The 15,831-nt window shown below is 39.0% G+C and overlaps 3 protein-coding genes across 3 annotated transcripts in view; 1 reads left to right on the forward strand and 2 right to left on the reverse strand.

Annotated features, from left to right (window-relative positions):
• Positions 1 to 14,419, forward strand: part of LOC139920352 (uncharacterized) — a 29,063-nt gene extending 14,644 nt beyond the window's left edge. The window contains exons 3-12 of the mRNA XM_078286267.1: positions 9,978 to 10,049; positions 10,433 to 10,471; positions 10,614 to 10,643; positions 11,197 to 11,274; positions 11,428 to 11,475; positions 12,307 to 12,354; positions 12,474 to 12,654; positions 12,920 to 13,021; positions 13,103 to 13,180; positions 13,304 to 14,419. Coding sequence (XP_078142393.1) covers positions 9,978 to 10,049; positions 10,433 to 10,471; positions 10,614 to 10,643; positions 11,197 to 11,274; positions 11,428 to 11,475; positions 12,307 to 12,354; positions 12,474 to 12,654; positions 12,920 to 13,021; positions 13,103 to 13,180; positions 13,304 to 13,492 — 865 coding nt within the window. The 3' untranslated portion in view covers positions 13,493 to 14,419. The remainder of the gene's footprint in view (positions 1 to 9,977; positions 10,050 to 10,432; positions 10,472 to 10,613; positions 10,644 to 11,196; positions 11,275 to 11,427; positions 11,476 to 12,306; positions 12,355 to 12,473; positions 12,655 to 12,919; positions 13,022 to 13,102; positions 13,181 to 13,303) is intronic.
• LOC144539907 (heat shock 70 kDa protein 12A-like) lies at positions 5,635 to 9,555 on the reverse strand. The gene is made up of 4 exons (XM_078286225.1): positions 9,212 to 9,555; positions 8,335 to 8,559; positions 8,065 to 8,236; positions 5,635 to 7,793 (listed from the first exon to the last, which is right to left on the reverse strand). Exons 1-4 carry the CDS (start codon positions 9,491 to 9,493, stop codon positions 6,763 to 6,765), a joined length of 1,710 nt encoding a protein of 569 aa, XP_078142351.1. The 5' UTR covers positions 9,494 to 9,555; the 3' UTR covers positions 5,635 to 6,762.
• Positions 14,420 to 15,391: 972 nt separating the features above from the next.
• Positions 15,392 to 15,831, reverse strand: part of steap3 (STEAP family member 3, metalloreductase) — a 50,447-nt gene continuing 50,007 nt past the window's right edge. Inside the window, exon 7 of the mRNA XM_078286265.1 lies at positions 15,392 to 15,404. The gene's annotated coding sequence lies outside the window, so the exon portion shown is untranslated. The remainder of the gene's footprint in view (positions 15,405 to 15,831) is intronic.

Consider the following 15,831-nt stretch of genomic DNA (forward strand, 5'->3'; position numbering starts at 1 on the left):
ATACAACAGGTAGTTTCAGCCAAGCAGTCTGACCGGTCCAAGATGTTAAACTCCATGACACATGCCTAGCTGTGGCTTACCGGTTGCTGTGCCTGTGGTAACCAGGCAGCTGGTTTGGGATTGTTCTTGTTTTCTCCTGTTTTCTATTCTTATAAATATACACTATGCATTTCAGTTGCATTGGTAACTTTTGTATAAAAGCCATAATACAGTTGAGGACATCCTTTAGTGGGATCATGGGTACTTTGGTGATGCCCACAGTACTTGGCTGCATGGCTTGTACATAGCTACATCACCATCACATCCATAATTACAGTAAAGACCACCACTGCAATAATGAATCCTGTTCATCTTAACATAGTAACAAAAACGCATGTTTTCTCTTTGTCTTTACTGAAGAGGATAACATGTTGCAAGTGATTTTCCCATCGGCCTTTCACTCCTTCCACCATCTCCTGTTGCAAGAAACACAATGAAAAATGCAGTGTAGAAACTGGTAGAGGCTGACGATCTTCTTGATGATGGTCTTATTTGTTTACAGTAATTATACTAATGTCTCAAAATTTATGTGGTAATGATTTATTGATGTTAGAATGCTAGACCTATCTCCTGTAATCAATGCCTCTGTATAATAATGCAAGCACAAGATGATTTACTAACTCAAAACGGCACTTGAGCTTGACTACATTTTATTTTGGTTGGATAAAAGACGTTCAGGAAGTGTGGAAATATTAAGGTTTCCCTGTAAAGAAATGGTTTCCAAAATGAGAAATGGTTTCCAAAATGTAATCCTCTCCAATAACTGTTCAATATTCACTATAAAGTATTGGTCTAATGTAGGTCTAATGTGAACAGACTTCATCAAGGCTTTAGAAGAAATAACGGGAGTGCCCATTACGATAAGCGATATCTTTCAAATGTCTTTTAAAGTCTTTTAAAGCTACTACCAGTAGAATTTGAAACTTGATGAGTTTTGAATCCCTTAGTGGTTGCGTTTTACATCAGCTGTCACGAAGACGACTCCCCCGCCCTCCCCTCTCCTCTGCAGCCGGCAGAGAGAAGGCAAACAGGCCTATGTATAGGTTTCACATCACCAGACTGTGATGCAAGACACTAACATCAGAATTCCACCTAGATCCTTTTATTATTCTTCATCATTTGAGCAAGTGTTATTTTTTTATGCTGTAATCAACCTTAATGTGTTTCTTTTACTCCATGCTATGGGCAGAGTTCTAAGGATCCTGTTGGTTCAAGCTTATCCAGATGAAACTGACCTGTGATCACTGATTTGAGCACTGTAATATGAAGTTGAGTTGAAAATTTGAAAATTTGATTTTGAAATTTCAATCAACATATGTTTGATTCACTGATGATTGATCATGAAAAGAGAGCTTGAAAAAATGTGGTAAAAAAACATTTTGGTTTAGCTTATGCATGTTTTGCCAACATATGAAACACATTGTAATGCAATGCATCTGAATGATGAATGATGGTAACAGATTCTCTCATTTCAAATTAACAAAATTCCATTGGAGAGTAACACATGATTAGACACATTACATGTAATTGAGGTGTTAAGCAGCTACGAGGGTTCTCGTAACCAGCAAAAGTCCCTCAACAATTTGAGGGGCACCCCAAGTCAAATTGGGGAAACCTTTCTTGCAGAAAACAAAGGTTCCTTAAGGAATCCTTTAAATGCCTGTATGCCATCCAGGGGGGTTCTACCCAGTGGTGTAGTGGTGCCTGGAGAAGTGGGTATACTCTTAATTTATACCCCCATTTTTTTTTTTTAAAGCGGCCTGTCCAGCAAAAGATAAAAGCCCTGTGTTATAAACAGTGACATGTAAGACTACCCTTGCATATTTATATTTAATTTAATAAAGACATATTTATTTAGCCCAAAAATGGGCCAGTAGTATTTGCACATTGTCACTTAACTTCTGCTGCTTGACTTCTGGGAGTAAGGATCATTATGAAATTAACATTAGCCACAGAAGAGGTGCAGATTTTGCAATCAATACTGGCCCACAGACTATAGTGTGAGACAACTACATAATTATGCATTTTGAGTGAACTATTCCTTATTCCTTAGTCCATCCACACATGAAAATTGGACAACTATTCTCTCACCTTGCAAGTAGTCTATGGGCCAGTAGTTTCTTTTGTAAACTGTCTCTTGGAACAGCTGATTTGCAACAGATAGTGTAGGCCAGAGTGTGCCACCATTATAAAATTAACATTATTTGTCAAGGGGCAGTTTGCAAATATTACTGGTCCTACACAGGCCTAATGCATGAATATAAGATATATTCAAGATGAGGCAAACATGGTGTTTCAGTCAGAGATTAGTTTATTTTTGGCTGGACTGCAACAGCCAAAAGGCTGCCAAAAGACAGCCAAAATTCTCTTAAGTGCTTTTCCATTAATTGCAAAAGGGCAAGCCAACAAATACATTGGTAGTATTGTAACACTGACCTCTTCCTCCTCTTCTCACCTTACTGTTTTGGATTTTTTATGATATTCATTGTTGCTTACATGAAACTAGCCTGAGACGTCAGTATGTAACTTACGTATATCCACGGATCTGGCACATCAGGCTCATATCAAACAAGTTCCTCTGGATCACACTGCATTCCTTTAAATCATACCTTCATGCTCTAATTACTGTATCATCCTCAGACATTATTGTGGTATGGCTGTCAACTTTGTTTTCATCATTCCATGGTCATACCTCATAGCTGGACTTCTCACGCTATCAGTTCTTTATCAGGCAGTACTACAAATGAGAGATTCCTCTTGGCTCTTTCAGCGGTTCCTCAGAATGCAATGCTGGTAGAACCAGTGGTGTAGTGCAGGGTATACGCAGGTATACGATGTATACCTACTTATTTTTCAGTCAGCATTGCATATACCCACTTCTAAATCCCTTCTGATGCGCATCATTACTTCCGCCAAGGAGGTTATGTTTTCGGTGCCGTTTGTTTGTTTGTCTGTTAGCAGGATTACGGAAAAACTACTGGCCCGATTTTCATGAAACTTCGTGGAAGGGTGTAGCATGGGCCAAGGAAGAACCCGTTACATTTTGGAGCGGATCCGGATCCGACTCACAAACAAGCAATAATAGCATGAACCTTGGCGGAGGTCTGCGCTCTCCGAGTGCCCTTCTAGTTCAGTAGTGTGCTGCAATTTTTTTTTCCTAGGATGGCGAAGGCATGACCCACCCTACTCTGCCTCTGATTGGCTAGTACTCGTTGCCTTCGTTGGTTGGGTTGGTTAGGTTTAGGGTGTTAGTTTACCTCAAATAATAACGCAACAAACACTCAGTAATCTGTTACCAGCACCTGGGCAATCTTTGCTTCCCTAAAGTTGGTTTGTGAACATGTATTGAGAATTGTCAAATTCAGTTTTGAAATATTTTATTTTGAAAATCGGCTGTGTCATTCTGAATGTTTGTTAACAAGACTAGGTCAAAACCTAGTATATGGCTGGACCGTGTCCGTCTCCTCTCTCCGCCGCTGTCCTCTCCACCGCACCCACGGCCCGCATTGATCCTCCCGATCCAAGCCCCAGTCGCTCTGGTACCCATCGGTGCCGAAAACGCCGTTCGCCGGACACCCGGTGACACATCGGTGTCGGGAGCCCCGCCGAAATCTCGGCCGGATCACTGGGAACAAATCGGCGCCCAGCTATCGGCACTGGCCGGCACCGTGCCCCCGGGAAACTCCGGGAAGCATCGGCAGTAAGCCCTCTAACGGCAATATCATATAAATGTATAGATTGTGTTTGTTTTGACTTAGCACGGTCCAGGTCAAGCCAGCCGGTAAAAACTCCGCTGTAGACTGTTACTATACAGAAGAATAGTCCATACATCCATAATGATCTCCGTTCCAGCGCATCCCATCTCCTCTCTCCGCCACTGTCCTCTCCACTGCGCCCACGGCCCGCATTGATCCTCCCGATCCAAGCCCCAGTCACTCTGGTACCCATCGGTGCCGAAAACGCCGTTCGTCGGACACCCAGTGACGCATTGGCGTCGGGACCCCCACCGAAATCTCGGTCGGATCACCGGGAACAAATCGGCGCCCAGCTATTGGCACTGGCCAGGAACCGTGCCCCCGGGAAACTCCGGGAAGCGTCGGCAGTAAGCCCTCGGCGCGCCAAAACCTCCATGCTTGTCTGTGTCTCTCTCTCCGCCGACAGAACAGAGGGCTGTCAGGTGGACTGAGCTCGCGCATATGCATCGAAATAAACGGCGATATGATATAATTGTATAGATTCCACTTTAGCTTCAGTTAGCTTCAGCTTACATGCACGATATTGGTCAGCCTGCTTACTGTGTGGGAGAAACGGGCTCCCGATCTCAGCGGAGAAACAAGATGGCGGAGAAAATGAAACTTAAATTTCTGGCTCTGTGATCCTATGATGTGCCACGTGCCATGGCCGACCAATGGTGTAACTTCATCACTCTGTCACTCAGTCAGTCAGTGAGTGACAGACATTCGCGTTTATAGGGCTGGCCCCGCTGTTGCGGTCCAGCCAAAAAAATGGAAGAAACCCTGGTAAGGTTTTCTACTGACACATGCCTGCCTCACACCTCTTTCACATCTGCTAATGCCAGTGGGAAGATGATTGTCACTGTTAAGATTAGGCCGTAACTTTGGAAACAAATAATGAGTTTAACTCCAGACCTTTTTAAAGAGCCATCAGTTTGTTGATGTTGATGTCAGTTTGTTTATTCACTAAAATATTTTACAAATTATCTCCTTATTGTAATGCAGCACTGCTTTCAGTGTGTAACATTTTGGACAAATAATGTATTTAAAGAAGAGATAATAGTGTGTGCTTTATTGGGTTTGTATGTGTGGAGACATTTGTTGAAGATGCTCTTTGGTTTGGAGTTTTTGCTTTCAATGAAAAGAGAGTTCCAAGGCAGTCTTCAAGCAAAAAATTAAAAATCCTTTATTGAAAGATTAGTACAAAAAAAAACATGTTAAAATTAACTCCAAAGTATTTTGGCTATACTGTGGCCTTCATCAGGGAGTAACACACCAAACTGTATGATGAACATGAAGAACAAAAACACTTCACTTATATATATGCTACAGATGCTTATGATAATGCTGCACTACTGTGCTCATAATTATTAGTTAGGTTAATCTCATGTAACATCAAAGTGTAATACAAGATGTTTCGCTGTAAAATGTTTCAGCAGTTTTGAGAAATACAAAATCTATTGACAGACATGAAAAACAAACAACCTTATAAAATATAACATCAGTATAGTAAGAAGGAAAGTGAAAAATCATAATTCCTCCAATTTAATCAATGTCAAACCATCCAACATTTTTGTAAGCTTAGGCAAAGTATTTCGGCCATACTGTGGCCTTCATTAGGGAGTAACACACCAAACTGTATGATGAACATGAAGAACAAAAACACTTCACTTATACAGTATATGCAACACTTATATATAGATGCTTATGTTAATGCTGCACTATTGTGCTCATAATTATTAGTTAGGTTAATCTCATTGCTATAGCTGGAAGTTCAATAACATTTGGTCGTGGACCGCTATACAACGCAGATAAAAATTAAAACACAGATAAAGATAGAGAAAGACAGTAGGCTACAATATATAATTTTTCATTTATTGAGACAATATTTTGCCTTCTGTTTTGTTGTGAAGCAAAAGATTACAAAGATTGATAATGATGAAGTATTAACATGCGTCCTGAAGAATTTTAATCAGATAGAGCACTCAAGAGGTGTTGAGGATTCAGTCACCCAAACTACCTCCAGAAATGATCAGACAGGCATTTGCCGACATTAACAAGTCTCCAATCCACATATACTGCAGCAACTACGTCAATGGATCCACAGTGCACACAAATTAAACAGACCTCAGGCAGCTCAGATAGTAACAGCAAAAAATGGATTGTCAGGGTTGCTAGACGACATCATACGATAATTTGCACATGAATATATTTGATACAGTCCACACTCTTAACAGAGGGAGGGGCTACACTGTGTATGGGAAGCGCAGTGATCATCATTTTAGACAAGCAAGTGGCACAAATTTATGAACATTAACATCAGCCGTAGGCTAACAATTTGGCACAAAATGCTTTGGTAGTCAACACACCAACTGTTCCCTATGGTCCGAAAACGTGTGTAGATTTGTCACTAGTTGCTTTTGAGAAATTAAGTCTCCAGGGAAGTCTGAAGAGTCGCTAAATCGTGTGACAAGGTCACCAAGTTGGCAACAGCGAGATCAAGTTAAGTACACAGCAATCTGCATTTTGGCAAGGGACAGAGAAATCAAATTTTAACTTGTACCAGAGACACATTGTAATGTCAGGTGTAAATGTAATCCAGATAATTTATATCTAGACACATTTTGGATATGAGACATGTTAATGCCAAGTGTAAAGGGGGCAAATGAGTGCAAAATATGTATTGTTGTTCTGTAACATCAAAGTGTAATACAAGATGTTTCACTGTTGCATGTTTCAGCCATTTTGAAAAATACAAAATCTATTGACTGACATAAAAAACTTATAAAATATAACATCATAATAATATGAAGGAAAGTGGAAATCATAATTCTTCCAATTTAACCAATGCCAAACCATCCACCTTTTTGTAAGCTTAGGCTTTTGCCTGTCATCTGCATCTGCCTACTATAGAATAACCTAGGCATAACTTGGGCCCCCAAGCTCTAATAGAGGAAACAGCTGCATTTTGGATATTCTTGTAACAGTCTTATGCTGTGCTCATGAAGTCAATCTTGATAGATCCTGTTGAGTTGGAATCTATGTCAGTGGCTGTGGCTTGTATTTCTGTGGAGCCAAACTTGATTTCTAATTTGATCCTGCGATCCATGCCACGTTTAGTGTCAGACATGCTAACATCAAATGAACCAACTGGGTCAATTCCCCATTCATCCACATACTTAGGATCTTTTCTCTCTGTGCGATAAAAACTAAACTTTACCACTGTCTGACCTGCTTCTATTGGAGTGAAGATGTGCTCTTTGGTTTCATTCCAACCCACATTTTGATCAATTTCCACCAGTTTGTTGAAAACATCATTACACCAGTCACCCTCTTTGTTTGAGAACTTCTTTTCTTCCTTGTGCCTGGACTCATCAAACCTCTCAGCCACATTGATCCCATAAGTAAAGGCACTTTTTCGTGATGCCACAACCTCTGGATGTCTTCCAAACATGACAGCTCCCTTCACGATTGCTTCTTGGGCCTTAAAAGGGCACAACACTTTACACTGACTGCCAAACTGCTTGTTAATGTGTTTGCGCAGAGTCACACTTGAGGCATAGCCCCCCACTAATACAATGTATTCAATTCTTAAATCTTTCTTCAAGATTTCTCTGAGATTCTTAGTGATCCCGCTAAGACTCTCATCAAAGAAAGACTTCATTTTCTCTTTTGAGATTTTGATCGCTCCGTCATCCCAGGATGCACCTTGCACTGTCTGGAAGAACATTTCTATGTTTTGCCTTTTCTGAGCTAATGCTGCTAAGTTAAACGGGCAGGAAATCTCCACATCCTCTTCCACACATTTAAGAACCGAGAAGCTGTACATCATCTTCTGACACTCGCTGGGATAACTTCTTTCATACTCATCCCAGAGGTCATCAGAGAATGTTTCTTTGAGGAAACTTTTGAACTTTTTGTCAACATTTTGCCCTCCCAGGTCATTACCAGAGGCCTTGTACAGCTCCTTCAGGGCTCCTCCACCCAGCACTTCATGTACAGTTATGTCAATAGTTCCACCTATAAGACAAAAAGGCTGCAATTAAAACTGCTGAGCAACTACAGCATTTGAGCTAATGATAAGTTCTTACAAATCTGGACACTATTACGTGAGGCAATAAGTAAAAGCTATGCTTAACAATAAATATTTTGCAGTCAAGTCAAATTTGAAATGGAAAATGACAAATTTGCATGGTTGTGTATGCTGTTACCTGTGGAAATGCAACCCGATTTTAAAGCTTATGTCTGGATAAGAAAATGTTTTCGTATATTTACTAACAGCACCACATACCTCCACAATCGACAACAATGTATTGTGTTCCAGGAGCTTGCTCTAGTGTGTTTTGGCCAACGGTCTCTGCTGTGAAACCATCAGATGGGAGCTTCTTACACCAGACTGAGGCTGCCTCGGGTTCCAGAGCTATTACCAACCTGTCTGCTTTGTGTTCAGTCACAATACCAGCCTAGAAATAAAATAAGTCACACATTCTTGTTAATATGAAAAAGAAAATACGTATTGTATATTTTGCCAATCATTTCAGAATTTAACAAATGCACTTACCTCAGTTGCAGCTTCTCTCATGAACTGCTTTGCAGAAGGATCCCAGATAGCAGGCACAGTCAGCACCCAGGTGAAATCAGAGGCGGTGAACTTCGTCCCAGCTGTGTTGCCACTGATGGTTTTCAGTGCATGTTCCTTCAGGTAGCGCAGGGTTTCTGTGATTACCTTCAAGGCACTCATCGACTTGCCATTTGTGGCTGCAATCATTACATCCCTGTTGAGTTGCTGGTGATGATTGACAAGATGTTAGTTCAAATATTCTTAGAACCCTTTTTTATTATTATTAAGATCATCATACAAAACATAGCCATTTGAGTCAGACTGAATCAGGAGTTAACATGGAAGATGCTTCTCTATTCTCATGTTGTTGCGTGCATTTCCCCTCTACCACTGTGCCATGGTTTGCCACCAAATTACTGTGTGGTGATGGAAAGGAGTCAAACTTGGAAGGTCTGAAGACAAAATAGTCTATAACCCATCTTTAGCACTGAATTACACTGCAATATATGGCAATAGTACACTAAGTGAGACACTGAGATTCAATCAATGTTATAAACATGATGTGAGGGTAGAACAACCGAAGTGAAAGAGCTACTTTCCAGCTTCAACCAACACTCAACTCTGATTCAATTCTCTTCTTCCTTTTGACTTGGTACTAAAGGTAAGACTTATCTTTTTTCTCTCCTGAAACTGTACAATGCAGCTTTACAATAACATCTTGGAATGAAAATCATTTGTAGGTAGCTCTTATGTGTGGGTAACAACAAGACATATTTTGTAATCTAATCTACATTATAGGAAAACTGATATCCTGCCTTTATTCATGAGGCATTCAAAACTACTGTACATTTAGATTTACAGAGCACTCTTTACTCACTTTTCCATAGAGTGACATCTTGAAGTTTTCAAAGAAGTAGTTTTTCTTTGCTTCTTCGCTACGCATTTTAGTGTATGCCATTTTGGCATCATAACCAAACTTGAGGAATTCTTCATTTTCATTAAAAAGAATGCAGGTAGGAGTCTTCGCGGTTTCAAGTCCATGCTCTTTTCCCCAGGATGGCACAGTGGGTTGGATTTGTGCCTGTCTGGGTGACACACTGAAGGCATATCCACTGTATGCAGTACCAAAGTCTATCGCTATGATAAACGAATCACCCATTTTAGAAACAGATCCAGCTAGTCTAGGTCAACAATGGTGAAATCAAAAAATCTTAATGGCAATGACCAGCAGCAGCAGCAGCAGTGCTTCAAACAACGTGAAGAACCCTGTTTCACTTTGTGTATTTATAGCCTGCAAGCTTATCTTTTCTTTTGCTGAGGCCCAACCCCCTTGGAGTTTGTTGGAACCTACATTAGTACCGCTGAGTTGTAGCTTCAGTACACATCTGCCTTAGACAAGATAAGAGACAAGACAAACAGCAAAATGAGTACAAAAAAAAAAAAAGAGCCTAAGTGAGTAGTAAATGAAGTCAAGGAAACAACTTCCGACAACTTTCCCATTGAAAAGTCTATACTGTAGAATACAGCAGCTGTTGAGTGGAGTGACATATTGTTTGCAGATGTAATTCCATTTATTCCTTTACAACAGTATAAGATAGAGATACATGCTGCTTGACAACATTTTTGTTATGCTTCTTTTGCAGCTGTTCTCCCCCAAGATATGACGAACACCCAAGACAACAGACTGAGAGGATGCAGCAACAGCATGTCCAAAGGTTTGATTATCAACATTTTGATTCACACATCACAGTTTGAACTTGTGTCTTCACACACAGACTGCAATCTTCGTTCACTGAGACTTGCTGATTGTGAATAAATTAAGATGCAAATTTGTAATTTGTTGCTAGAAGCCTACAACACCTTACTTTTAGGAAATGTTCAAAGAGCTTCTGTAAAATACTTAGCTAAGGAAAAATGATGAACTTGATAGACATAGACTTATCATTTAATTGTTGAATCCTAATTCAATGTGAGAAAGACATCCTGTATTAGTGTGCTACAGGTAATTTATCTTCTTTGTGAATTTAAAATGCAGGAACCCTGATAATGTGATGCCATCATCGGCTCTTTCTCCTAACCCCAAACTCTTTGTATACAGTGGGCAAGTTCTTGATGCAGGATATCTACCAGAGCAGAGGTAGAGGTTGTTATTTGCTACAATTTGCTGCATTTCTCAGTGACTTCACATCCTATACATCTAAAAACCATGAATTATGTTGATCAGATAACAAGTGAAAAATTAAAAATGACTAAACCGTTGATTTCTTCCACATATTCAGGGTCATTAACTATCAGACAGATCCTGGAAGGTATGCAACTGACCGTTTTTACTTACACTTTTGGCATATAGCTGATCTAAAATTGCACAAGAAGTTTCTACAATTTAAGCCTTTAAATACAGTTGTCAAATGGCATGTAGCTTGTTGTCATGTAGGTGAAAGATGCAGCACTGTTTGGTTGGCTTGGGCTAATATTAATTCTCACACAAACTAGGACATGTTCTTGCTATATTTGTATAATTTGTTGAATGGATCTATGCTGCTGACTTTTGAATAGAAGAGTGTTATACAAAATAGATGGAAGTTGGTGGGGAAGATGAACTTTTTTGTCAGAACTTTACAGTAAACAGCTACCATATATGTAGTGGGTTTCTTTCATGGACACTGATGGAGCCTAGTTGATGACAAAATCTTTTGTCAGTGGAACTCCACTGGGAAATCCTGAAACTTTGCCTCTGAATTTGCCCCAATATGTTTCATTCCTGAATAATCAATCAACCACAAACAGTGAAACTTGGCACAAAACAAATCGTACAGAAACAGACATCTTATACTGACTACAATTTCCATTTCCTTTACACAGCCAAATCTCTAAGAGAGATGCATGTGTCAAACCAAGTTGCCATCGGTGTCAACAAAATGCACTAGAACATAAAAAAAGGTGGGTTTCTGATAATATTGTATTCATTTTATGGAACTGACAGAGATAATCCAGAAAACATCCCATGAACTACATACATTTATGGCATTAAAGTTATGAATTACAGTGAATCTGTTTTAACCAAAATAACCATTTAAGATTCTTTTAACACAGTATGGCTGAAATGGAAGAACATTACAAACAGAAACTTATGGAGGCGAGGTAAATATTTTTCTGAACATTCTTTTAATGGCAATTTAAAATATTGCACATGATATAGGCAATGAATTCAAGTTAGTTTCACATTGTTTCCTTGGTAACACTATTTGTAAAGGGTTTACATAATGTATTCATAACAGGCATGTAACATGTTAAGGATTACACGTTTCGACTTCTGTCACATGTTTCTTTAATGTACTGGATTTGAGAAAAGGTCCTACAAAGCAATGTGTTACTGTATTTTTTAAACTTATTTATTTAACCTTTACAAACTCAGGTTTGGTTTGCTGAACACGGACGCTCTTCTCCACATTCACAATTTCAAACACTCACATAGTTTCAAAGGCATTAACAATACACATGTATATAAACACAAACACCAAAGTCATCAAAAATTGCAAGAAAAAAAATAGTATTACACTGCAAGAGAACTAACTAACTTTTAAAACATTTTCAATTTTAAATAGATGCTGATTCCATTGACTTTAAAATAGAGTGACTAGTTTCTGAAGCTTGAGCTCCCTCTACAGGTTGTTCCAAGTAGAGGTGCAGAGAATTCAAGAGATGAATTCATTATAAACCCTCAATAAATAAATAGCAATTAAAGGATAAAAGGACAGTTTGAGGCCAGACAACGTTCATAGAACAGTTTCAGCTACCATTAAGATGTGATCTATGGATTGGATACATAAAAAATATTGTTAGTAAATTGAAAAAATATAATCCTGTTACATGAATGTGTTACATGTTACAAACTTTAATTCAGTTGTTGATTTATGAACTTGTTGAATAAAAGCATGAGACATTTTCACACACTACATTTTATCCCTACAGATCCGCCCTGAAAGAATCTGAGGAAGAATTTAAATCATTCAAAGACAGGTACATGCAGCATATTGAAAAAAGAAATTGCAATTTGCTGTATATAGTGTTGCCTTGGGAAACTCAAGCATGTAAATAAAGTAGGAGAAATCTTATTGTGTTTATCTCTCCTTGCATAGAATGGCAAGTGAAATGTCTCTTTCAATAAAGACAGGAGACTCTGAGAACATGAACAACCCAGTTAGTAAAACTCGACTGAAAGAGATGTACGACCAGCTCAGAATCATACAGTGGCCTAAAATCAAAGGCCACCTGAAATCAAATGATGACAACAAAAAGTCGGCCAAAAGTTTGATTCAGGTACGGTGCAGTCTGGTGACTCTAATATACTGATGCTGTTTGGGAAACTATTTTGTTTCCCAAACGTTTGTTTATTTGGTTCTTTTGTTTGTTTTGAAATGTTTTTTTGCCTCCTTGTTTTCTTTTGTTTTGTTTTGTATCTCACCTGCAAAAAATATTAATTTTATCTCTTCTTTCTGTTTTTATCGTCACGTTTTATCACTGTTTTCTCATTAGTGCATTTCTTTATCACTGTGAAATAAAACTAAACTATTGATATTCATAGTACATGTTTGAGGATGCAAGAGAGCAAATGGGGAAAAGGAAGCAGCACATAGAGGAAATGTTTGACCTGAACAAGCACAGCAGAGGATCAACACCTCAGAAGGTACTGTAGGGCCACTGATGAAAACTGACACATTTAAGCTTGTGTTACTATACTTTTGTCAGCGTTCTTCCTTTCTTACAGGTTACAGAGTACAAACTGTCAACAGTTCAAAATCTTCAAATGGCTCTGTATTACAGCAGAAAAGAAGATATTGTTAAGGTATGTCTGATGTATGTCAGTGTTTTGTGCACCGAAAAAGTTCAGAAATTTGTGGGCCAAATAAATTTAGCTTTAATTTGCTAGATTCAACATGTAAAACTTTCTCACCTTCTAATTTTGCAGACTCCTTTCCTGGAACACAAAGCACATCTCGCTGCTGAATGCTACTGGTTGGGTTGTTTGATGGCTTTGAACAATCCTCCTCTTCAGCCCGACTGGGAGAAGCACGTTCCTGGGCCGGACGCTTGGGATATTTTCCCCTCTGACATCAAATGTGTTTCTGACATGGAGAATGAGCCAATGGAGCAATGAAGTAAAGAATCTGTCTGGTTTTGATGAGGAGAACCAAGCTGATCACATGTGTTGCTCAGTGTTGATGCTCAGGTGTCATGAATCATGAATTATACTATTTAGCAAAACCTGCAAAGGTTTTGTTTTGATTTCTGTTTTGATCAAGCTTTCATTTGTATAGTGTTACATTATATTCAACTTTTTAACCACTTATCAGCTTCATTAATTTGAAATCAGACATTCTGTATAGTTCTAATTTGAGGTATTTTAAGTCTTAATAAGTTTCAGATTACTAGTACTACTACTACCACTGCCACTTGCTACTACAACTTAAAGTTATAAAGTGCTGTAAAATAAAAGTAACCAAGCAGAAGTGTTTCTCTGCACCATCAGGACGTTCAGTGTTATTGCAGAAGTACCATCAGTCACAGAAACTCGGTGATAAATGCCTGATTTAATGACACAAACCTGCATTTATCATCAACTTCAGACATATCTAAACCTACAACAGTCTGTAGCTTGAATTCGTGGAGCCAAACAGGACAATATGAACTTATTATGTGAAGCTATTAAACAAATTAAATTAGTTTTTCACAGTTTCACTCTTTACACATCTTGGTGAGACAGCTGGGTTAATGTGACTCAGTGTAATCTAATGCCTTACACTGTATGTTCCATATATATGTGTATGTTTATGTGTGTGTACATATATACACACATATGTGTATATGTGTATGCATGTACACATGATTCACTCATTTATTAATTTAATCTATCTGTTTGTTTACTTCATCTATGATCCCTAGTGTGGGTTTCAGGGTGGTGGGGGGGTTATTGTTAAGTATTTATGTTTCGTGTTTGTGCTTCTTCTATATGTGTATGCATGTATCTATGACTCTGCATAATACCTGTCTGTATTTCGATAAAAATAATTAAAAAGTTGATCACAAAAAAGACTTCAGACATATCTCTTCAGGAAGACATCCATTTTTCTACTCTTTTAATTTTTCATTGAACCTGGAAATGTGACATTACAGAAATATCAACTTTGGGCTGTTATCAATTTCACACATATCTCACACCTCACACAGCGTTTGGGATATATAGCGATGCTTCTAAAAGATCAGTAACACAGACCAGCAGCTGAAAACTGGAGTGTGGTATTATTCAAAAGTCTTCAGATGTGACAGATGTAATCCACAAGGGGGCCTGTGAAGTCAGGCTAAAGCGCGCATCCCCACAGTCTGTGGCTTCATATTTGCATTTTCTTTGGCTTTCTCTGTATCCCAACAATGTGAATCAATAAATACGGAAAGTTGTAACAACTTTTAGACAGCAGCAGTGATCTTTGAAATTCATCTTGCTAAGCAACGTTTAGAGACACAAAGTGCTGTGCCACACCAGACAACCTCTGCTGAAATGTTGATGTATCCACAAAGCCTTCACAGACCGGTGAAGTGGCCTGCATCATTAGCGTAGAAAACAGAGTGACACAAGGTCGTGTTTTGCCCTCCTCAGTTCGAGGTGTAACATACAGGTGTCGGCCTCTGTAGATGATATGACATGATACACACAGTGTGTTTTGCTGGAGGCGTTTATCAAAAGTGCGCTCCACTGCGATGAGCAAAACTAAAATGTTCTGCTGAAGTAGAAGTACTGTGACTTTGCAGAAATGTAAAAAAAAAAATGCTTTTCTTCCCTCCCGTTGTGTGGTATCTTGAAATGTGATATCAGCAACGAATATTCAAGAGGTTTCAATTAAATCATCATCATATTTTTATGGTACATATTACAATATATATATAATTATTATTCATTAATATTGTAATTTTAGACAGTTTTACTGATGTGCAAGAGGAATTCCCCGCCCCTAACATGCTTTCGCTTAGACAATCAGGTTTCTGTAAGTTTGAACAGCTTGTGCAGGATCTTCCTTCCTGCACTGTTGTTGGTTAGCATGAGCAGCGAAAGCCACCATGGCTGAACAGACATACAGAAACTCAAACTGCATCAACAGAAACACCAAGCTCCGCCCCCACACTGTTTGATTGACAGGTGATCTCTGGGAAGTGCAGTGCAGAAACACCACAGCAATGAGCGCTGAGCAACAAAGATGGAGACTAAATTAAAAAAAAAATAGAATCTTGCGGATTACCACTTTAGATATAATGTAAAATCCCCTAAACCCTAATACCAGTAAGTAGCAACTATTTAGCGTTAGGCCTACAGAGGACAGTGTCAAAAGTGGTAAATACGGCTACCATTGTTGATCCTTCACTACAGTGTGGATCTGCAGGTCTGGTCACCCAGGATGACCTGCCTGTTCATGACCTCCCCACCCAGTCAGGACTGCACACGCA

The sequence above is a fragment of the Centroberyx gerrardi genome, chromosome 10 (genome assembly GCF_048128805.1).
Source record: "Centroberyx gerrardi isolate f3 chromosome 10, fCenGer3.hap1.cur.20231027, whole genome shotgun sequence".
Classification (NCBI taxonomy): domain Eukaryota; kingdom Metazoa; phylum Chordata; class Actinopteri; order Beryciformes; family Berycidae; genus Centroberyx; species Centroberyx gerrardi.